Genomic DNA, 24833 nt, shown 5'->3' on the forward strand with positions numbered 1-24833 from the left:
TGTTACAGCCTTATTCCAAAATGAATTAAATTAATTTTTTTCCTTAACATTCTACAAACAATACCCCATAATGACAACGTGAAAGAAGTTAGTTTTAAAATCTTTGCAAATTATTAAAAATAAAAAAAGAAAGGAAAAAAAAAAACGTACATGTACATAAGTGTTCACAGCCTTTGCCATGACACTCAAAATTGGTGCATCCTGTTCCTGCTGATCATCCTTGAGTTTCCACAACTTGATTGGAGTCCACCTGTGGGAAGTTCAGTTGATTGGACATGATTAGGAAAGGTATAAACCTGTCTATATAAGGTCCCACAGTTAACAATGCATGTCAGAGCACAAACCAAGCCATGAAGTCCAAGGAATTGTCCGTAGATGTCCGAGACAGGATTGTATCAAGGCACAGATCTGGGGAAGGGCTTTCTGAAGCATTGAAGGTCCCAATGAGCACAGTGGCCTCCATCATTTGTAAATGTTGGAAGTTTGGAACCACCAGGTATCTTCCTAGAGCGGGCCGCCAAAACGAGCGATCGAGGGAGAAGGGCCTTAGCTAGGGAGGTAACCAAACACCCGATGGTCACTCTGAAAGAGCTCCAGCATTTCTCTGTGGAGAGAGGAGAACCTTCCAGAAGAACAACCATCTCTGCATCACTCCACCAATCAGGCCTGTATGGTAGAGTGGCCAGACGGAAGCCACTCCTCAGTAAAAAGGCAAATAGCAGCCCACCTGGAGTTTGCCAAAAGCCACCTGAGGGACTCTCAGACTATGAGAAACAAAACTCTCTGGTCTGATGAAACAAAGATTGAACTCTTTAGCCTGAATGCCAAGCATCATGTCTAGAGGAAGCCATGCACCACTCACCACCTGGCCCATACTATACCTACAGTGAAGCATGGTGATGGCAACATCATGCTGTGGGGATGTTTTTCAGCGGCAGGAACTGGGAGACTAGTCAGAATCGAAGGAAAGATGAATGGAGCAATGTACAGAGATATCCTTGATAAAACCTGTTCCAGAGCGCTCTGGACCTTAGACTGGGGCGACGGTTCATCTTTCAACAGGACAACGACTCTAAGCACACAGCCCACATGGCTATGGGCCAACTCTGTGAATGTCCTGGAGTGGCCCAGACTTAAACCCAATTGAACATCTCTGGAAAGATCTGAAAATGGCTGTGCACCGATGCTCCCCATCCAACCTCATGGAGCTTGAGAGATACTGCAAAGAATGGGAGAAATTGCCCAAAAATAGGTGTGCCAAGCTTGTAGCATCATACTCTAAACGACTTGAGGCTGTAACTGGTGCTAAAGGTGCTTCAACAAAGTATTGAGCAAAGGCTGGGAATACTTATGTACATGGGTTTTTTTTTGTTTTTTATTTTGAATAGATTGCAAAGATTTCAAAACAAAATTTTTTCACGTTGTCATTATGGGGGTATTGTTTGTAGAATGTTGAGGTAAAAAATTAATTTAATCCATTTTGGAATAAGGCTGTAACATAACAAAATGTGGCAAAAGTTAAGTGCTGTGAATACTTTCTGGATGCACTGTACATACAGTATGCATGGTGAAGCAGACATATATACTGTATATTCCAGGCAAAGTGAGTGTCTGCACATAGGGACCCCCTCCCCTTGGGGCATGACCCCCACACTGATCAAGCGCTCATTCACTGATTGGGGTTTTCAGATATAGGGGAGTATGTGACCTCCTCTATGTGACAGTGCTCGGGCCTGAGCAGCCAATCACAATACCTGAACACTGTGCCCCAGGAGGAAGGGGGGCCACCATGCCGTTCCCCTGTCTAAGCACAATGCCAGTTGACACCAGACTATAGACAGGGAGTAATGCTGCAAAAGAAGGCGCTGGGGACGCATGCCTGGGTAAGTACGCATGCCATGGAGGATGGGCTGAAAGCCAAAGTCCAGGTTTCCTTTCACATTAAATCATTTGTTTGAGCCAAGCCATTCAGAGAGGAAGCCTTGTATTTTAATGACTGAATACAAGGCTTCCTCTAAGTGGCCAAGGTGGAAGTTGTGACATCATTTGCCTGCCCATCACCTAGTAAATAAAAATTCAAAGCTTCCTCTGAATGGCTGAGAAGTGATCATCTCAACTCGATTTTGTCCTGGCAGCAGACAGGAAGTTGCCCATACTGCTGCTGGAACACAGCGTTGTATACTGTATGTAGCTGATGATACCACAATATGATACAGCGCTGACAGCCTCAGAATAATTTAGTTAAGGAAGTAATTTGTTTGGGTCTGTTTGGCTCAAACTAGCTATTTAAAGTGAAAGGTAACATGGACTTAGCCTTCAAAGTCTAAAGCAAGCCAAATATTATTCAATTTTCCTTCCTTCTACTCTGGGGGAAGGAAAGAATATCACTTGATCCCCCCATCAACACTGAATCACTCACACAGCTCTATTGTGTTCTGCCAGCAGGGAGCCTTCTCTGCCAGCTGAACACAATGATCACTGCTAGTGGCTATAGCCGCTGGCAGTTGTCACATGCAAAAATTTTCAACAGGCTGGTTCAATCAACTTCAGTACAACCAGCCTGCCCAGAGATAGAGTGAATCTTGGCCAATCCCTGCTGAACCGACTGAGATCCAATCCATCTATGGCTCCCCTCCCTCCTAGATTGTAAGCTCGAAAGAGCAGGGCCCTCAATCCCCTCATGTTTTGCATTGTATTGTTGTTCTGTCACATGTTCTGTCCCCCTTTGTAATGTACAGCGCTGAGCGAACTATTGGCACTTTATAAATACTGTATAATAATAATGGCTGGCTTCAGTCTCAGTGGGGAGGATTCTATCCAGTTCGCTTGTGTGGATTGAGAAATCTGTTTGCTTTTTTCAGTCTACAGGCTAAAAAAAAAAAAAAAAAAAAAAGAACTGTCCATGGACAGATTTAATGCTATCCCACTAGTTTCTGCTTAAAAGCCGTTGCTTACAGTATTTTATTTGGAATTAATTACATCCATGGCAGACGCACAGGGCCTACTGGGAGGATTTTGAAGGGGAGGCTGTGTGGCACCAGGTGGGCTGTACAATGAAAATCTCAGCAAAGCAGTGACAGTATGTGCTCTTACAGAACTATTGGGAAGGGAATCTGAGCCTGCCATGGTAAGTGGTGCTATAGGTTTATGCATCTGCAGTAGATATAACTAAGTACACACAATGTGGTCATTTCACAATCTATTAGTAATCAGTGGCAGCTCACCAGATTGCTTGGGGGGGGTTCCAACCTGTAAACAGTTCTAAAATTTTTGTCCAAAAATAACCTGGGAGTACTTCACAGTCTTTTAAAGATTTTTCCACTTATTTTACTACCAACTACATACATGCAGTATTTAAACACGCATAGACCTTTTAGTGGATGATACACTTTAGAAAAAAAAATCTGCAGCATTTTACATTTCAGCTTCTTAAAGTAACAGTAGAGCGCCACCTAGTGTAACATAGCAAATGTACAGTCTCATTCTTGTTTCTACAGGTGAAACTCAAAATATTAGAATATCGTGCAAAAGTTCATTTATTTCAGTAATGCAACTTAAAAGGTGAAACTAATATATGAGATAGACTCATTACATGCAAAGCAAGATAGTTCAAGCCGTGATTTTTCATAATTGTGATGATTATGGCTTACAGCTCATGAAAACCCCAAATCCACAATCTCAGAAAATTAAAATATTACATGCAATCAATAAAACAAGGATTGTACATAGAACAATATCGAACCTCTGAAAAGTATAAGCATGCATATGTACTCAGTACTTGGTTTGGGCCCCTTTTGCAGCAATTACTGCCTCAATGCGGCGTGGCATGGAAGCTATCAGCCTGTGGCACTGCTGAGGTGTTATGGAAGACCAGGATGCTTCAATAGCGGCCTTCAGCTCTTCTGCATTGTTCGGTCTCATGTCTCTCATCATTCTCTTGGCAATGCCCCATAGATTCTCCATGGGGTTCAGGTCAGGCGAGTTTGCTGGCCAATCAAGCACAGTAATCCCACAGTCATTGAAAGAGGTTTTGGTGCTTTTGGCAGTGTGGGCAGATGCCAAGTCCTGCTGGAAAATGAAGTCAGCATCCCCATAAAGCTCGTCTGTAGAAAGGAAGCATGAAGTGCTCCAAAATCTCCTGGTAGACAGCTGCGCTGACCCTGGACTTAATGAAGCACAGTGGACCAACACCAGCAGATGACATGGCTCCCCAAATCAACACAGACTGTGGAAACTTCACACTGGACTTCAAGCATCTTGCAGTGTGTGCCTCTCCATTCTTCCTCCATACTCTGAGTCCTTGGTTTCCAAATGAGATGCAAAAGTTGCTCTCATCAGAAAAGAGGACTTTGGACCACTGAGCAACAGACCAGGTCTGTTTTTCTTTAGCCCAGGTAAGACGCTTCTGATGTTGTTTGTTGTTCAGGAGTGGCTTGTCAAGAGGAATACGACATTTGAAGCCCACGTCCAGGATCCGTCTGTGTGTGGTGGCTCTTAATGCACTGACTCCAGCCTCAGTCCACTCCTTGTGAAAGTCCCCAATACTTTTGAATGACCTTTTCCTGACAATCCTCTCCAGGCTGCGGTCATCCCTGCTGCTTGTGCACCTTTTCCTTCCACACTTTTCCCTTCCACATAACTTTCTATTTATGTGCTTTGATACAGCACTTTGGGAACATCCAACTTCTTTTGCAATTACCTTTTGAGGCTTTCCCTCCTTATGGAGGGTGTCAATGATGGTTTTCTGCACAACTGTCAGGTCAGCAGTCTTTCCCATGATTGTGATTCCTACTGAACCAGACAGAGACCATTTAAAGGCTCAGGAACCCTTTGCAGGTGTTATGGCTTAATTAGCTGATTAGAGTGGGACACTTTGAGCCGAGAATATTGCACCTTTTCACAATATTCTAATTTTCTGAGATTGTGGATTTGGGGTTTTCATGAGCTGTAAGCCATAATCATCACAATTATGACAAATCACGTCTTGAACTATCTTGCTTTGCATGTAATGAGTCTATCTCATATATTAGTTTCACCTTTTAAGTTGCATTACTGAAATAAATGAACTTTTGCACGATATTCAGATTTTTCGAGTTTCACCTGTATGTTTGGTGAATATGCAGTTGAGAAGAACCCAGTTTTGATTTGGATAATTAAAATTAATGCAATTTTATTAAAGTTGAAGTATGCAAGTGCCACACCTGGCTAACCCTGTGGAAGTTGGAAATCACTGTAGTAGGCACAACAACTCTACTGAATACTGCTAGCTTCCAAGTCCCTGTGTTGAGTGGCTGCCCTACTGCTTAGTGAATACAGGAAGTTGCTCGCTTGACATGGGCGCCCATCAGAGAACACTATGCATTTTCTTAATGAATGTAAAGCATTCTCTGATCGGATGAGGTGGAGATTGTGCCGTTACTGCCCTGCATCTTCACCTTGTCCAACCAAAGAACGCTTTCCAAAAGAAAAACCCTGTGAATGGTGGCCATGCCAAGCAAGCAAGCACTGGCACATGTGTCAGTCTACTGCACAGCTTCAGCTCCTGTGCTGCCCGCCACTAAGACCTGCTCACTCATACCAGAGGACGGAGTACAGGACTGGACAGCTCGCGGCTTTCTACCCCAAATTAAAAAAAATATATATATATATATACACACACACACACACATATACAGTTGTGTTCAAAATAATAGCAGTCAGACATCACTAACCTGATCAATCACTGTTTTTGGTAGAAATGATATTTCTACATGGCAAATAATTTACTAGTAGGTGTAGTAGAGTAATAGAAATCCAACAGTCATGACATGCATGCTGCTGATTCTGTGTAATTAAATTACTAATTGAAAGGGGCATGTTCAAAATAATAGCAGTGTGGAGTACTATTAGTGAGGTCATTCATTCTTTGAACAACAGGTGGCAATTATTGCCCTTATTTAAGGAAGGAAGGCAGCAAATGTTGTACATGCTGGTTACAGTGCATTTCTCTCTGAAATTCTGAGGAAAATGGGTCATTCCAGACATTGTTCAGAAGAACAGCGTACCTTGATTAAAAAGTTGATTGGAGAGGGGAAACATATAAAGAAGTGCAGAAAATGATAGGCTGCTCAGCTAAAATGATCGCAAATGCTTTAAAATGGCAACCAAAACCTGAAAGACGTGGAAGAAAGCGAAAAACTACCATTCGAATGGATAGAAGAATAGCCAAAATGGCAAGGACTCAGCCAACAATCAGCTCCAGGAAGATCAGAGAAGGTCTAAAGTTACCTGTGAGTATTGTTACAATTAGAAGACGCCTATGTGAAGCCAAGCTATCTGCAAGAAGCCCCCGCAAAGTCCCACTGTTGAAAAAAAGACGTGCTGAAGAGGTTACAATTTGCCAAAGAGCACATTGACTGGCCTAAAGAGAAATATTTTGTGGACTGATGAAAGTAAGATTGTTGTTTTTGGGTCTAGTGGCCGGAGACAGTTTGTCAGACGACCCCCAAACACTGAATTCAAGCCACAGTACACTGTGAAGACAGTGAAGCATGGTAGCGCAAGAATCATGATATGGGGATGTTTCTCATACTACGGTGTTGGGCCTATTTATCGCATACCAGGGATCATGGATCAGTTTGAATACATCAGAATACTTGAAGAGGTCATGCTGCCTTATGCTGAAGAGGAAATGCCCTTGAAATGGGTGTTCCAACAAGACAACGACCCCAAACACACCAGTAAACGTGCAACATCTTGGTTCCAGACCAACAAGATTGACGTTATGGAGTGGCCAGCCCAATCCCCGGATCTTAATCCAATAGAAAACTTGTGGGGTGACATCAAAAATGCAGTTTCTGAGGCAAAACCAAGAAATAGAGAAGAACTGTGGAATGTAGTCCAATCATCCTGGGCTGGAATACCTGTTCACAGGTGCCAGAAGTTGGTTGACTCCATGCAACACAGATGTACAGCAGTTCTCAGAAACAGTGCTTATACAACTAAATATTCATTAAGTGATTCAAAGGAAAGCAAAATCTTCAAACATTTTTCAGTTTATATAGTGAATGTTTGAGTTTGTAAAGAAGAATACAAACACTGCTATTTTTTTGAACAGTCTAATATTCACTTTTCTGCAATTTTTTTTAGAGGAACAACACAAATTTGATATATTTTTCTTCATGTTTTGATTTGGAATAGAATGTGTAGTGTTCCCAATGCATTTGTGTGTATGGAAATAAAAGCTATTAGAAAGATTTTGAGCTTTATTCACTTTTTTCAACACACTGCTATTATTTTGAACACAACTGTGTTTACACATATATATATATATATATATATATATATATATATATATACATATATACACACACACACACACATACATACATACACATACATAGATAGTGGTTGTCCGCCACCTTTTCTCTGCCAATCCCTTCAGTGGCTTCTGGTCACCCAACAAATAAAAATTAAATTCCTAAAAACATACAAATCCGTTCATCAATCTGCCCTTAGCTACATCAACACATCTTTGCTCTTCCCAAGACCTCCTGTTCCGTAGTTCCCTTGTCACCCTGTCCCATGCTCGCATCTAGGATTTCTCCAGAGCCTCTCCCATCCTCTGGAACTCCCTACCCTAATCTGTCTGGCTATCTCCAACTTTGTCCGCCTTTAGGTGATCTCTGAAAGCTCATCAGTTGAAGGAAGCCTATTCCTCCTGAACTAAACTTTTACTTTCTCTATCAACTCATTTCTCAATTATCTTTTGTGTCACTTGCCCCCCCCCCCCCACTGAGATTGTAGGTTTGCACAAACAGGGCCTTCCTAACCCTCTTGTCCAGCATTGTATTGGATAATAATAATAGTAATGCACGTGCTGTACCTTAAATACATTTTTTTCACAACTGTAAGTTGCCAAGCGCAGCTTACCGCAAATGGCACAAATGGGCCCCTAAGTGTTCAATCACTGAACCAGCTTTAGGGGGGTACATTGTTTTTAGCTGTAAATTGCACATAAACACCATCTACAATGTTTTTTACATGTTTAATCCAAGATCGCCAGCTCACTGTTCTCAAAATCAGTTCAGCAATTTTGTTCCATAATTGGTTCTTCTGCGTTTTCCTAGCAACTGAAATGCCACCAGCCCACACATTTCTCAATATCTCCAACTATCTGGAAACAAAAGCACTTGACACGCTGGTGGTGTGTTAGCTGCATACTGAACCTTAGAGCTGTCTCTACTGTCTGTTCCCAGTCTTGCAAAGCCAGTTGTAGCTTCATTTTCTTAATGAGAGCAGGAACGAAGCCTGAAGAGCTGGCTAGGATTTTGTTCACGGCTTCCAAGGCTCCGGAGTAATTCTGCCGCATTTCGTGATAGTGGGCCTGAAACAGGAAGCAAATGTGAGGCTTTATTAATATGTGTAAATCTTATAAAAGATACACACACAGGAAACTATATCAATGCCATTCATACTACCTAAAAATCATTTAGTCAAATGTAAAGCAATGAAACCTAATAGAAAAGCTGGTTAGCCACAAACTGTAAGCAAAATTAAATGCATTTGGCAAAAAAAAAAAAAAAATACTTTTGTAATGCTTTTGATACCTGGCTCAGACAATGACAACAGTGAATTTGGTTGAATTTTTAACATTTGGGGCAATTCACACCATCTGCAACACACAGCAGTGCAGTTCAAAACATGGTGTACTTTGTATTGTACTGCAAAAAAAATGCAGACAGCAGCTAATTTTCTCATGCCTTGAGATGTGTGCAGCCTATTCATTTTGTATGGCTGCTTAACCTCCCTACCGGTATGATGATGTCAGTGTTTCTGTGCTCAAAGTGGTACATTTTTTTGCATTGAATATGTATTTTTCTTTATTGTAGGCCTGTGATTTTTAGGAATAACGCACTAAAATCTGTCCGAACGAGAGTCTAGTAAACATCCCGGGTCTGTTAAAATTTGAAACACAAAATCATAAATTATAATTTAATAAATAATCATAAATAATAATAATAATTTTAATTCAATAATATAATCAAACCAAAAACACTGAAATTTTAAATATAGCGCCAAGTTCGCACATCACCGATCTTAGTCGCAAAATCGTTTTCAGTGTCTGATGACGAATCTCCCCACGAATCATTATCACTCAATTCTGTAAGTGGTTCTAATTTACTATCGCTGTTCTCTAGCTGGTCTAAAACCGCTTTTGACCTAAAGCGGTGCTTTTTGGATGCCATGGACTTTTCTCAGTTTCCAGGCAGAAAGAACGGTAACAATGCAAGCAGGGCACAGGACAAAGCACTAGGGACAAAATGTATGTGAAATGGTTTGATACAGTAATGTTTTACTATGTGATTTTAGTGAATGTCACTTTTTGTCATTTTCAAATTTCCCGCCGTTCCGTCCCCCGTTCACCCCGACGCTCACAGGGGACGGAACCCAGAACAAGGATGCCGGTATCGGCCAGAGGAGATGACTGGGGACACTGCAGGGGGGACATCGCGGGAGCGAAGGAAAAGGTAAGTGCAGAAGAGATCCCGGAGCAATGCTGCAGGGTAATCCCAAGTGTAGCTCCGGGTTACCTCTTGTGGTGCTGAAACTTTCCCCCGAGCTACACTCGGGAATAACGCCAGAGAGGTTATAGCAAACTGCAATATACGACAATGCATGCACATGGTGCTGTGGTGTGAATAGGCCATAAAAAGACATGCAGCCTATGGGCAGATTCATTGTGCACCGCAAATTGACGCTAGGTTTACACTAGTGCAGTGTGATTTTGATCTAATTTTCAGTCATTGTCATTGGTGGCACCTGCTGGCTTCCTAAATACGGGTCATCCTGTTGTCAGCTGGGTATTTCCCATTGAGCAGAATGCAAACAACCGCCTGGGGGGTCCGCCCTAAATCCATACCAGGCACTTTGGGTCTAGTATGGATTTTAAGGGGGACCCCATGCCAAAAATTGTGTGCCCCCCCACAAAAAAATCCATAGTCTGGTATGGATTTTAAGGGGAACCCCACTCCAAAAAAATTGGCATGGGGTCCCACCCGAAATCCATATCAGACCCTTATACGAGCATGCAGCCCAGCAATCCAGGAAGGGAGGGGGCAAGGACGAGCGAGTACCCACCCCCTTCTCCTGAATATACCAGATCACATGCCCTAACAAACAGCACAAACTGCACACAAAAACACATAAAAAAAACACATGTAGATGTGATTTTGATGTGTTTTCACTGCAGTATGTGTACCAAAAAATCGCACCGCAGCGCACCAAGGTAGCACAGGAGAATTCCCCAAAGTAGCATCACAGCTGCACTGCCTTGATGTGAATGGGCACCATTGGAAGCAGTGTTATTTCCTTTATCATGCTATTCAGCGCAACCCAAAGTGCATCTGAAATCGCATCAGTGTGAACCAGACCTGACTTTCCATATCTTCTCGGTTAAGTCCTGATCAGGCCTGGTTCAGTGGCCACTAGGGGTGCTTTCAGCAGAAAAGTGGATGGCAGTTGTTGATTAGACCTGAAGCCAGAAAAAGTCAAGCCACAGTGATCATTTGAAACTAAATTACAGAAGGGCACAGAAAAGGATCTTTTAAATTAAAATGATGCTTTCTCTAGATAAAAAAGGTCTGCTTTTTAAGAATACCTACCTGCCTCGCCGATCTTCTCCCTCTCTTTAGCATCTAAAACATTTCCAGGAGTGGCAGATGTCTAGTTCCCTGTTGATCTTTTTGGTTTCCTCCTATAGCCTCTATGTCACATCTGTGTCCTGTAGTGACATTAAGCCTAGCAGAAGGAACCATGAAGCACAGAAGGGTGCCAGGCATCTGGCACTCCTGGAAGTGTCAGATGCTGTAGATTCTGAAGTGCAGGTTTTTAATCTAGCACCAGTCAGTTTAAAGTGTAGTCTTGTAGTGTCTGCATTTAGTCAGGAATCTTCACTTCACCAAATGTTTACAATGCAGTACAGTTTCACTTTTCTCAACATTTCTAAACAGCAGAGAATGTGCATACAAAATGTGCTTAAATACTAATCTTATAATGAAATCCACTGTTTTCAAAGAACCCTTCATGAAGGTCACATTATTTTAACAACCCTCTAAAGCAATAAAGCATGTGTTTGCTTCCAGTAACCCCTTTTGTGCCAAAATATTTTTAAACCCATCTTTTAAATTTCTCAAATGACGTAATACTTTGTATAGGATTTATTGTTTGCTGAAACTCTGTACTGTAGGGACAAAGTCATGATAGGAGGCTGAGGTTCCTCAGAAGCAGCTGCTTGGGTATCAATTGTGGTGAACAACGAAAATTGATTAGTTAACCACTTCTAGTCCGCACTATAATAGAAGCACTGCTACAAGGCGGCACGGGTGTGCAAAATCACGTATATTTATGTGATTTTGCATTTATGGGTAGGGGGCACGTGCGAGGTGCACCCTACCCGCACCACCATTCATGGCCACAGCTGTCAATCACTGGGTCCCAGCCCTGATTACTTGCCAGTGCCCAGTGATTGCCAAGCATCTCCGATGGGGGAGAAAACTGTTTGTAAACAAATCAGCTCCTGCACACTGCTTTGCATGGCTGTGCATAGCATAGCCATGCAAAGCAGTGTGCTTACAGTGAAGCACAAACACAGCCACACAGTGTAAAACACAGCACACAGTTAACCTTTTGATCACCCCAGATGTTAACCCCTTCCTGCCCAGTGCCATTAGTATATTATCAGTGCTTTTTATTAGCACTGATCACTGTATTGGTGTCAATGGGGAGATCAGTGACACCAAGTCAGTTCTCCCCAGTGTGAGAATGCCCGCCGCAGTCCTGCTATAAGTCGCTGATCGCTGCCATTACTAGTAAAAATTAGTGGGAAATGGGCATAGGAGCATATTACATGTTACATCTAAATATTGGGCGGCACAGTGGCTAAGCGGTTAGCACTTCTGCCTGGCAGTACTAGGGTCACCGGTTCAAATCCCAACCATGGCACCACCTGCCTGGAGTTTGCATGATCTCCCTGTGCCTGTGTGGGTTTTCTCCGGGTACTCCGGTTTCCTACACTCCAAAGACATGCTGGTAGGTTAATTGGATCCTGTCTAAATTGTCCCTAGTATGTGTATGTATGAATGTGAGTTAGGGACCTTAGATTGTACGCCCCTTGAGGGTTAGGGACTGATGTGAATGTACAATATATACGTAAAGCGCTGCGTATATTGATGGCACTATAGAAGTACCTGAAATAAATATTGATGTAGCATGCTCCTAAAAGTGAACTTATCCTCTAAGTCTCCTTGCTCAACTGAAGCCAGCACCACTTCTAAAAACACAATCGAGATTTTCTTGAAGACATTCTCTGCATATAAGAACATCTCAATTGTTAATTACACCGAATAGGCTCTGATGTTACAGTAGACCTTGACTCAGTTCAGTATGGCATTCTGGTAAACGACTCATAAAAAAGTTACCCAATTCTGTAGCAAAATTATACCTTCTATTCAAACATTTCTAAGTCTCCTACGCATGGACGCTGCAAGCACACCCAGATAGTGTGGCTATGCTTATTTTGGCTGTCAGTGGTCTCCTGAAAGAGCCATCAGGGAGGCTTCAAGCAAAGCCAGGCAACTGCAGTGCTGCCTATATGGTATTTTAAATGAGCGACATTAATCCTGTTACTTCATCTCTATCCTTAGATGCTCTTTCTAGCCATACAAATGACAGCCATGGGATGGATGGGTGAATGTGAGACCTCCTACCTTTTAGTCAATCAGACTATACCATTCAAAGAGTTTATCTATGAAAAAACTGCTCAGTTACATTTTTATAAATTTGGACGTTGACACATGTCGTTAGACCCATAGTGTGAGGTTTAGAACAGCTGAAATAGAATCAAATACTCTTACCAGAACCTTAGGTATGATGAACAATGGGCCTGGAGGTTTTACTACTTTGATAGGACTATGCAGTTTTTTTGCCTTGGCAGTCTCACCCCCCCCCCCCCTCATTTCTAGAAACTCCCAATATTGTTATTGGCCCAGGCTATAATCATAGTGTGCTTATTGGCCATGGGAGCCCAGACCAGCCATCTCTATACCCTAACAACAAGCACACAGATCCCTTTCCGCTGTAGTTTTTTTTTCAGTGTCAATAAACTTTATTGTATTGGCAACATGGTATGTGATGCATATGTAGCTGCTCCTTCAATGCATTTCAACTACGCATGGTGAGAATGATTATGCATCATATGCTATGTTACTAATACAACAAAGTTTGTTGAAACTGAAAAACTGAGATCACCCTAGGGTGACAACATTACTCCTTACCTCCCCACACAAGACTGGTCTGGCACCCCTGAGCTATGTGGTCTTGAAAATGGACTGTTCCTGATGTCAGCACACTCAAAGCACACTCCATAGACAGGAACAGTCCACTGCTAGATTTTGGGGGAGCGCGGTTTTCCAGAGGATTGGCGGATAAGGCGAGTATGAGCTTTCTGCTGACTCCTAGAAAAAACAAGCAGTTGACCCGTGCAGCGCGGGCATGGGAAAGAACAAATTGCCAGAAGTTGGGCTTTAAGAGATTTGTCTAAATCTACCCTTTTAGCCTAAACAGCTGAAACAAGCGCGGAACCCAAAACGTTCATGTCCTTATGATGCCAATATGTTCAGGGCATTGGGTTCTACTAATACACATAGGACTAGCACAGGATTACTTTGACAAGCTTACCTTTCCCATCATAGCAAACACATCAATATCATTGTGCAGTCCTTCCTCTAGGTACTTCAGAGCCTTTTTAGCATAGGCTTCTCTGCCACAGGTCAGATCAAGCCATCCTTTCAAAACCAATCCCTGCAAATACAGACATTTTAATTTTTTCTCCACTCATCGCACACTAAAGACAGTCCATTCTGCTGTGACGGTTTTAGGAACTAATGGGATTCTGGCACTTAACTTCAACAAGCAATCAGACGTCTATGCAGTATGAAAACCCCATGTCAAAAATGTGGCAGTGAATATACAATCACACTTTTAGAAAGGGAAAAAAATCAATGTGCTAAGAGAACAATTCACAATGTTTTTAACAACCCTTTTTTTTTTTTTTTTTTTTTAAAAGAAATAAACTATTTCATTTCAAGAGCATGCCAAGATGTGACTGCAATAGTGACTGCACCAGAATTTGAGAAGCAGTTTAACATCTTTAAGCTCAACAGATATATGTCGTAATGTTCAAAAGAGAAAAGGTTGGGTTCATGCACTCTGGGCATTTAGACCCGATGCATGAGATCCTGGCATTAAGGAAGGCACAGGCACACTGTCCAGCCTGGCCTGCCAGCAGCCTGCTACAGTTTATGAGAGGCTAAAAGCTGCTATGGCTGGACGTCCACTGAGTGGTACTAATGTTTAAGGTGTTACTAAACCCACAACAGAAAATCAGTCTGTATATGCAGTAAAGCATGCTTGTTATACTCACTGTGGCTAATCCTCTGCATTGTGCAAAAAGGATGTTTGATCATGTCTGATCCTTCCCCTCTTCCACGTTCCCCATTTCATCTCATGATAGAACACAGCCTCAGGGACACTCTGCACATGCTCCGTTTGGTGCATATTGCTAGTTTTTTTTTTCTTGGGAGGGTGCATGTGATCAGCACAGGGCCAATCAGTACCGTCCATACAGAGGGTCAGGGGTTTTGCAATCTCATAAGGCAGTGAGAGGAGAATCAATACTCCTCCTACAAGCTGTAGTCAGTGCTCAGCTGGACACTGATAGAAGTCACAAGACTGCTCTAGCTGCTGATGAGAAACGGTATTTAGGAGTTTATATTTACTAAAATAATTGTATTTCCATGTTGTGTGTACTGTGGGAGACCAGATATAGTGAATGCAGGGTCCTGGGTTTAGTAACACTTTAAGCCAGTATGTGCCTAAGGCAGGGGTGGGCAGCTGTGGCCCTCAAGCTGTTGTAGAACTACAAGTCCCATGAGGCATTGCAAAACTGACAGTTACAAGCATGACTCCCAAAGCCAGAGGCACGATGGGACTTGTAGTTCACCAACAGCTGGAGGGCCACAGTTGCCCACCCCTGGCCTAAGGACGAGTGCCTGGAATGTAGGCTGCTTATGTTCTGGGCATTCGTCCCTGGGCGCACAGTGCTTTAAATACTACTATCACCCTGTGCACGGTCCAGCAGCAAAAGCTTTCAGCCTCTGAAAGAGTTTAAAAGGATGCACACATGCACGTACCTAAACGCCAGAGCGCCATGCAATGGTGCTAAATGCCAGTGTGTACGAGGCCTCAGGAGGATAGAGGAGAGGTTTCTTTTAACTCTAAGCTGAATTCCAGGCAAACTACACAACTTAAACACACATAAAGGGCTTTTAAAGTGGTTCTAAATCTAAATCTTTTTACTTAAAAGTATTTCTTGCATTAAGGTAATTAACATTTTACCACTTGCTGTGCCCCCCTCACCCCAAACACTTACCAGACTCCTCCACTGATCCAGCGCTGCACCCGACTGCAGGTCCTCTCTTCCCTCATCCTCACTGGATTCCAATGCTGTCAATCACAGCCAGTGAGGAGGGAGCGGGGGGCAGGGCCGAGCCACTCTCTGTGTGTCTATGGACACACAGAGCCAGCTCAGGAGTGAGCCTACATGAGTACCAAGCGGCTTACTATGGTGGGCACTAGGCAGAGGGGGGAGGAGCCAGGAGCACAGGCAGGAGACCCAGAAGATGATTGGTGCTGCTCTGTGCAAAATCATGGCATACAGCAGGAAAGGATGGAATGTTTGTTATTATTTAAAAAAAAGGGTTTAAAATCACTGAAAAAAAATGGGTGAAAACCCAAGCAGGCACAGTGAGAACATGCAAACTCCAGGCAGGTGGTGCCATGGTTGGCATTCAAACCAACAACCCCAGTGCTGCCATGTAGAAGTGCTAGCCACTCAGCTGCTATTTATTTTATTGTCAAAGCTTAACTGAACAAGTTAGAAGCTGATTGGTTACTATGCACAGCTGCACCAATTTTAGTGTGTGAGAGCCCAGCCCCCACCCAATGCATGCTGCTGAATATAACATAGGAAAGTTTTGTGCTGACAGCCTGAGTTCCCCAAGTGGAAGAAAAGAGGGGTGAATTCTCTGTATGAAGTATAAAGTTGTACAAATATAGCAGCTTGAAAAAAAAAAAACAATATCTGGACTAGATTCTAGCAGCTACAGTACATGCTAATATTAGGTTAATATAGTATTTTATAGGCAGCCTATTTAGGTGACCATAAACAAGGTATGCCTCTCTACATGTTATATATTCCACGGTATTACTACTTACATCTTTGTCACCATTTGATATCTTGATCATCCTATCGACATATTCCCGAGCTTTATCATGGCGTCCAACATGCCATAGGAACAACCCAGCATAATATAAGGCCCTAGGTCCAGATGTTTTTCGTTGCTCCTTCATCCTCATTTCCAGGTCCTGAATAGTTTCTCTATCTACAAAAGTCATTCAAAGTTATGCCAAACGATGCCAAACTACAGTACCTAAAATTCTCCATAGGCAATGTTTTAAAAGCCCTTAGAAGTTACCAGTTTGGAGTTACACAGGAGGTCTGGTGCTAGAATTATTGCTCCAGCTATGACTATAGCGATGATACCTCACATGTGTGGTCCGATCACCGTATACATATGCATATGGGACTTACATGTGTAAGTATGGGGGGGGGGGGGGGATGCAGTGACAAGTCCTCTTTATGGAGAGGCAGAAGTGGGGGCACCCCCTTTCATCACTTGTAGAAGTGATCGAATGGCTGTCTAGCCATGTCTTTATTAAACAGCATTTCCGGGTGAAAAGGTTGATACTGCGATGATGCTGACATTATGTCGCGTCCACCTACGGGGAAGTGGATAACATCCTCGAAGTGTACATTGATCACCCAAAAGGGATTGTATTTTATTTCATAAAAAGTGGTGTTACTCTTCAATGGGCAAAGTTGGGATCCATTTACTATGGGTCTTGGGTTACAGAATTAAAAAGCTACTGCGCCTATGAGGTCCTCCTCCAATCAACAGTCAAGCACATGCATAGTGGTATAGAAGAAAATAGACTTAATAGGGTTGATTTACTAAAAGGAGTTGAGAATCTATACACAATAATTGTAAATGTAAAAATTCACTTCAATTAACCAACCACAAGCAGACGAAATAGGTACACAGGAAATTGCTGTTTGGATGACTGTATAATTGACATTCACAGAGAAGTACAGTCAAAAATCTTTTGGCTGTAATTCTCCTGTGGATCAAAAGGAGTGCAGTTCTTTCTGCAGTCTTGTGGCCCATTTTCAGCTGACAGCAGGCTTGTGACATCACTCAGCTGGTCCAGGCTGGGGAAAGATCCCGACTTTAAAGTTCCGACTCCAGTGAGTGCTTGCGAGGGGCTGCAGAGCAGACAGTGAGGACTGACAGCCACCACTCTGCTCAGAGTGACTGTGCAAACTCAGCAAGCAGCGGTCATGTGATCGCTGAGTTCTCACACTTGTTGCCGGCAGGGGAAAGATGGAGGACTGGACCGATTCTGCATCCACCTGAGTAAGTGTAATTTGGAGGAAAAAAAACAAACCCCATACTTCTCTTTTAATACTAACACAATTTACTGTGTGAAGATTCTCAACTCCTTTAGTAAATTATTGTTTCAGAATGTCAAGTATTGCACCGGATATAAACTCTTCCACTGTGAAACACCAAATAGAGCCAGTTGTTAATATCATTTCTATGGCTCTTTATTTTAACCACTTCCAGTCCGGACACTTTTACCACCTTCCTGTCCAGGCCAATTTTCAGCTTTCAGTGCTATCACACTTTGAATGACAATTGCGCGGTCATGCAACACTGTACCCATATGAATTTTTTTGCATTTTTTTGAGACAGATAAAACTTAATTTTGGTGGTATTTATTCACCACTGGGATTTTTTTATTTTTTTTGCTATACAAATGAAAAAGTCCAAAAATTTAAAAAATAAAAGTGTTTTTCTTATAAAATTTTGCAAATAAATAATCTTTCTTCATAAATCTTGGCCAAAATGTATTCAGTTATCTTTTTAGTAAAAAAAAAAAAAAAAAAAAAACCCAAATTAGTTTATAACCAAAAATTATAATTTTTTTTTACATTTTTAGTTTTTTTTTTATATTATTTATTTACATACCGTCACCCTAGCAGTACAGTGTCAGTGACACTGTTGTGGGGGGTGATGAAGATTTTTTTCTTTTTACACTGATTGCTTCTACACCCATAAAGGCTGTAGAAGCAATCATTTCTCCTTCTCTCTGGCTGCATTCTTGCAGCCATTGAGAAATACTGTGTGAGCTGTGATTGGTCACAGCTTGTCACATGGTACAAGGCTGTTGTGAATAGCCTTGTACCATGTGACCACTGTGATCATTCACAGATTTCACACATAGTAAGCAGAAGTGACATCTTGCTTACTACTCTTCATGTGATCGGTCCCGTACAACGATCAGTGCTCACAGCGGGCACCGGAACGCGGTGCCGCGCGCTCCCAGGGAGCGCGCACAAGCAGGGAGCAGGGAGGATGTTTATAAATGGCCACCTGCTCCTGCACTGCTCTTGTCCAGCCGTTTATATACATGTGAAGTGGTTAAGGTTGCTAAAACACTAGATAGTATGAGACAAATTCTAGCTGATTGCTATGGCATTTGATATTACCATATTTCACAATCCACTTCAATGATAGGAACTTAGCCTACCCATTGCAGCCTGTAAAGCATTGCACCCACAATACATATACATGGGCCGGACGGGAAGTGGTTAAGGAGCTCTTTAGCATGGATAGGGGAACAAATTGATTTTCTCTTGTTCATCCTGTGGCCTAAATAAGAGAAATCCGACCATGGATAACTTTAGTCCAGGATAATCTCAATGGATAGATCTTTGGGGAATTGTGAAAAAGATTATTTGGTATGGAAACAAAAAAAATTACCTGGATCTGAACTTTTCTTGTGAGCATATATTAAAGCCATAAGAGAACACAGTGAAACATCGGACTTGTCCTTTATCATTTCCATTTCCTGGAAGAACTCCGACACTTGATCTGTAGAATCCCGAATGAATAAAACATGTGAATACACTGAAACAAGTGAGGTTTTCCATTAAGTATTACAGTTAAGAGTTAGTGAGAATTTTCAGTTAAAACCAATTACCTTCCATTAACATCCCAAAGGCCCGGAAAAAGAGGAATACGGGATCATTAACATACTCCTTGAGAACTTCATTAGAAGAGGTTTGAACATGATGAAAGTACTTTTCCTGGCAGTAGTAATTGATTAATGCCTAAAAAAAGGAAACAATTAGTAGAGTAAGCTCTCTATGCAGATCCCTGGACAATGGATATCTTTATGTGCTTAACATTTTCAAATCTCTTTACACTCAAATTTCGAAAGCGCATATTCAAATACATTGAAGCTAAAATCCAGGTATGGGCTTTATTGCAGTTACATTGGTCCAGCTTGGATCAATGTACGAAATATGACAATTTAATACCTCGGAATGCCGATGGTGTTGCACTATGGCAGTCACAAAGCCATCCACACCGGAGCGAGTTCTGACATGTTCTAACTTGCACTCGCCTGGTTCACAGACCAGTTGACTCTTTACCATGTGTGCATTATGCTGTTAGTGAAAAATGAGTGACAGGAATCTGGAGCAGCAGATTACCATCAAATTTTATGTGAAAATTAGCAAAGTGAGTGAGTGAAACTTTAGCAACAGGCTTATGGTGAACATTCCACAAAGAAAGCAAGTGTTTTCGAATGCCATAGGTGGTTTAGGGATGGGCGGGAAGATGTCCATGATGACGCAAGAAGTGGGCAGGAAAAAACGCAAAGGATGGATGCAAATGTGCAAAATGAAAATGTTAAAGGAAATCTGTTTGGAGGAAAAGACAGGAACTCTGGCCCAACAAGTGGGAATTCCTTGGGGACCCCAGGTCACCTGAACTTGTGTTCCCATAGGACAATTTCCCCTTATTACTTTTCTGGGGACAACCCAAAATTTGGGGTTTCTTTTACTTTCACTTTTGATGATAACAGTAAACAGGACAAATAGAGTGGATGAATCTCCCTAACAGAGCCACAGACAGCAATGAAAACCTAAACACCTATCAATCTTTCTAATCCATCTCCATTCTGTCCAAAACTAAAAAAAAAAGGTTTTGCCTTTAGTTATATTTTAAGAGCTTATGAGTTCCTGGCCCAGAATTCAATTCCAAAACTTAAACAACGTATTCCCTTGACATAGAACACTGTGACTTTTGGCTGTTTCCAAAATAAAAAAATGCCTTAAAAGAACACAGATTTGATGACATTTGTCAACATCCAGCAAGCTGCGACAAAGATACTGCGCAGCCTTCCGGAAAATTAATTCCAGGAATGTTTCCGGTAGTGGCACCATTGTCTAGAAAAGTACATTGCTTCACGAGGGGACTACTTTGAAGGTGACAACAGCCGCCAGGGTAAATGTAAGCAAAAATTATTTAATCCCCCATTTTGGGAATTAAATTGTCACACCTCTTAAATATGCATATGCCTTACTTGAAGGACCGATGTGGAAGCGGAGAATCACTGTTCTAGATAGTTGTTGCTACCACAGTGATCACATGGTACAGACTGGGCCAATCATAGTCCATGTGTGTCATGTGTTTAGCTGTGGCCAATCACAGCTACTCACAAAAAACAAATGCTTGCTTTCTGCAATTAAATTCATTCATAATGAGTAATCATAAAGTGTAAAAAGAAGAAAACAAATATCACTTCCACAGAGTAGTAAAATGTAACTATGGTTACATTATATTAATCTGGTTGCAGTGTGTTATAAAAAAAATCGTTAAAAAAAGGAATAAAAATGTTTTAAAACATTGTTTTTTGCACTGTAACCAGTCAGAGTCCTGGTCACAGCCACACCAGTTATAGGACGACATTGTACTGCACTGGTGACAAGTAAAAAAAAAAGCGCAAGTTGTTTTCTTTTTTATGTTTTTTTAATTTCTTAATTTCACAAAAAAATTTAACTCAAAAACCTCACCCTGCCTCTTACTAAATACCTCAGACTATCTACTTTCCAAAAAGGAATATTTTGGGGGATATCTGTACTGTCCTGACATTTTTGGGCCTCAAGAAATGAGATTGGCCGTTAATACATCAAGATTGATCAATTTTCAGACACAGTGCCTTGAAATAGGTAGTCATACCCCTTGAAATGTTCCATGTTTTGTCATCTTACAACCAAAAACGTAAATGTATTTGATTGGGATTTTTTGTGAAAGACCAATACGAGTGGCACATAATTGCGAAGTGAAAGAAAAATGATTTTCAGACTTTTTTACAAATATCTGGTGTGTGGCGTACATTTGTATTTAGCCCCTGAGTCAATGCGTTGTAAAACCACCTTTCGCTGCAATTACAGCTGCAAGTCTGTTTGGGGATGTCTCTACCATTTTTGCCCATCTAGAGAGTGAAATATTTGCCCATTCTTCTTTGCATAATAGCTCAAGCTCTGTCAGATTGGATGGAGAGCAATTTTCAAGTCTTTCCACAGATTCTCAATTGGATTAAGGTCTGAACTTTGACTGAGCCATTCTAACATATGTATATGCTTTGATCTAAACTATTCCATTGTAGCTCTGGCTGTATGTTTAGGGTTGTTGTCCTGCTGGAAGTTAAACCTCCGCCCCAGTCTCAAGTCTTTTGCAGATTCTAACAGGTTTTCTTCTAAGATTGCCCTGTATTTGGCTCCATCCATCTTCCCATCAACTCTGACCAGTTTCCCTGTCCCTGCTGAAGAAAAGCATCCCCACAACATGATGCTGCCACCACCATGCTTCACGTTGGGGATGGTGTGTTCAGGGTGATGTACAATGTTAGTTTTCCGCCACACATAGCGTTTTGCTTTTAGGACAAAAAGTTAAATTTTGGTCTCATCTGACCAGAGCACCTTCTTCCATGTTTGCTGTGTCCCCCTCATGGCTTCTCACAAACTGCAAAGGGGACTTCTTATGGCTTTCTTTCAACAATGGCTTTCTTCTTGCCACTCTTCCATAAAGGCCAGATTTGTGGAGTGCACGACTAATAGTTGTCCTGGGGACAGATTCTCCCATCTGAGCTGTGGATCTCTGCAGCTCCTCCAGAGTTACCATGGGCCTCTTGGCTGCTTCTCTGATTAATGCTGCCTTTGCGCAGCCTGTCAATTTAGGTGGACGGCCATGTGTTGGTAGGCTTGCAGTTGTGCCATACTCCATTTTCGGATGATGGATTGAACAGCCCTCTATGAAATGTTCAAAGCTTAGGATATTGTTTTTTATAACCCAGCCCTGCTTTACACTTTTTCCACAACTTTATCCCTGACATGTCTGGTGTGTTTCTTGGCCTTCATGATGTAAAGGGGTCTGAATACAAATGCATGCCACACTTTTCAGATATTTGTAAAAAATTCTGAAAAACATATCATTTACCTTCCATTTTCACAACTATGTGCTACTTTGTGTTGGTCAATCACATAAAATCCCAATAAAATACAGTTATGTTGTTGGTTGTAACATGACAAAATGTGGAAAATTTCAAGGGGTATGAATACTTTTTCAAGGCATTGTATATACCATAGTTTGTGGACTCTATAACCTTCCTACAGACTAAGTAATATACACTGATTTGGGCTATTTTCACCAAATACATGTAGCAGTATACATTTTAGACTAATTTTATGAACAATTATTTATTTGTAAAATGTTATAACAGAAAGAATTTTTTTTTTGCAAAATTTTCAGTCTTTTTTTTAGCAAAAAATACGCTTTGGAGGTTATTTACCAAATCTGGAGTGGAAAATCTGGTGCAGCTCTACATAGAACCCAGTTTCCACATTGTTTTTTCTCATTAAACAAGCGATGTTAACTACCATGCACAGCTGCAGCGGATTTTGAGTGCTCCAGTTTTAGTAAATCTCCCCCTTTCAGTATATTCAGCAGACCATAAGGGATCAAATATTAGAAGTTCATTGTTAAAGTGGTTATAAAGGCTCAAGGTTTTTTTAACTTCTGTGTGCAACAGCCCCCTCTATAATGTACCTGAGCCCCATCGCAATCCAGTTAATGCATTGCCTCTCCCTCCTCATCGCCTGAGACAATCACTGTCAATCACAGCCAGTGAGCCAATGAGGAGAGAGAGGGGGCAGGGCCAAGACACAGCTGTGTGTGAATGGACACGCAGAGCAGAGGCTTGGGAGTGAGCCTGCTTGGGTGCCCCCATAGCAAGCTGCCTATGGGGGCATTCGGCAGGAGGGAGGAGCCAAGAGCGCCCACAGGGTACCTGAGAAAAGGATGATTGGGGCTGCTCTGTGCAAAACCACTGGCCAAGTATGACATGTTTGTTATTTTTTATTTAATTGCCATAAATATCACTATAGGGTTTACACAGACATGAAATATGACAAACTAAAGTAGCTGCAGCAATTAGAGCGAATTTATTATTACTACTAACAGACCTACTCTATCTAATTAGTAAAATGGTTTTTCGGTGAAAGTACCTCGCCTTGTACCTCCTACCATCCTTCATGTCTGAGCACCATTATAAATGCCACTATGTAGAAGTGTGCAGAGTTCAGCTGGAACTACCATTACTGGAAGGATTGCTTCTTTCTCATTCACATCCATTGCAGCACGGTTTGAAGGTGTGAATGAACCAGGCCATCCAATCCATAGTTGTCAATACTACAAAATATCTTTACCATCTTCCAACAGCTGTGTTTGTTTTTGACGAAGGGAGATCTAGCAAACAAACTTTTTCAATAATTGCTTTTATCACACCTTAAATACCTTGAATAATGAATCCAGAACACACAGAAAATATTCACTCACTGACTCTTAAAGAGTACCTGTACTGAAGCAAAAATAAAAAGCCCATAACATAGAGACTGGATGCAGATGCTAGGAGGTACCCTAGGAATATTAAAACATGGGGTGCCCTGTTATGCAAACATCATGATCATTCCCTGAAATGAGTGCTTACACTGATCATAGTGCAGAGTATATGGTGTCCTACAGAGTTCTCTCTGCTTAAAGGCACAGTCCACCTTAACCACTTGAGCTCCTGAGGATTTACCCCCCTTAATGACCAGGCCTCTATTTGCTACTCGGAGCTGCACTAATTCAACTGATAATTGCGCGGTCATGCAACGCTGCACCCAAACAAAATTTACGTCCTTTTTTTCACACAAATAGAGCTTTCTTTCGGTGTAATTTGATCACCTGTGCGCTTTTTATTTTTCACGCTATAAACAAAAAAATGCCAAAGATTTTGAAGAAAAACAATATTTTTTATTTTCAGCTATAAAAAATATATAGTAAACTCAAAGTTGGTTATAAATTTAGGCCAAAATGTATTCTGCTACATGTTTTTGGTAAAAAAAAATCCCAATAAGTGTATATTGATTGCTTTTTGTGGAAGTTATAGCGTTTACAAACTATGGTATAGATACTGCAATTTACGCCATTTTTTTGCTATACAGCGCTGCGCTAGTTTAATGGACAATTGCGCAGTCATGCAATATGGTACATAAATTAAATTTACATCCTTTTTTCCCCACAAATTGAGCTTTCTTTCGGTGGTATTTGACCGCCTGTGTGGTTTTTATTTTTTGCGCTATAAAAAAAAAAGTCTGACAATGTTGAGGAAAAAAAACAATATTTTGGACTTTTTGCTATAAAACATGTCCAGTAAAAAAAAAAATGCAAAAATCTAATTTAGTTATAAATTTCTGCCAAAATGCATTCTGCGACATGTCT

At 41.5% G+C, this 24833-nt stretch overlaps 1 protein-coding gene across 2 annotated transcripts in view; it reads right to left on the bottom strand.

Annotated features, from left to right (window-relative positions):
* The window catches only part of TTC21B (tetratricopeptide repeat domain 21B), a 132623-nt gene that overhangs the window by 83735 nt on the left and 24055 nt on the right, over positions 1-24833 (bottom strand). For both annotated transcript variants that reach the window (XR_016307954.1, XM_089660237.1), the window contains exons 2-6: positions 19204-19333; positions 18984-19094; positions 16315-16481; positions 13717-13839; positions 8208-8365 (exon numbers count right to left, since the gene is read on the bottom strand). Coding sequence is in view for 1 of the 2 variants with exons in the window: in XM_089660237.1 (XP_089516363.1) it covers positions 8208-8365; positions 13717-13839; positions 16315-16481; positions 18984-19094; positions 19204-19333 (689 nt within the window). In the remaining variant the exon portion in view is untranslated. The remainder of the gene's footprint in view (positions 1-8207; positions 8366-13716; positions 13840-16314; positions 16482-18983; positions 19095-19203; positions 19334-24833) is intronic.

This window comes from Staurois parvus, unplaced genomic scaffold, assembly GCF_062004578.1.
Source record: "Staurois parvus isolate SC_StPar_1 unplaced genomic scaffold, SC_StPar_1.0 ptg000031l, whole genome shotgun sequence".
NCBI classification, from domain to species: Eukaryota; Metazoa; Chordata; class Amphibia; order Anura; family Ranidae; genus Staurois; species Staurois parvus.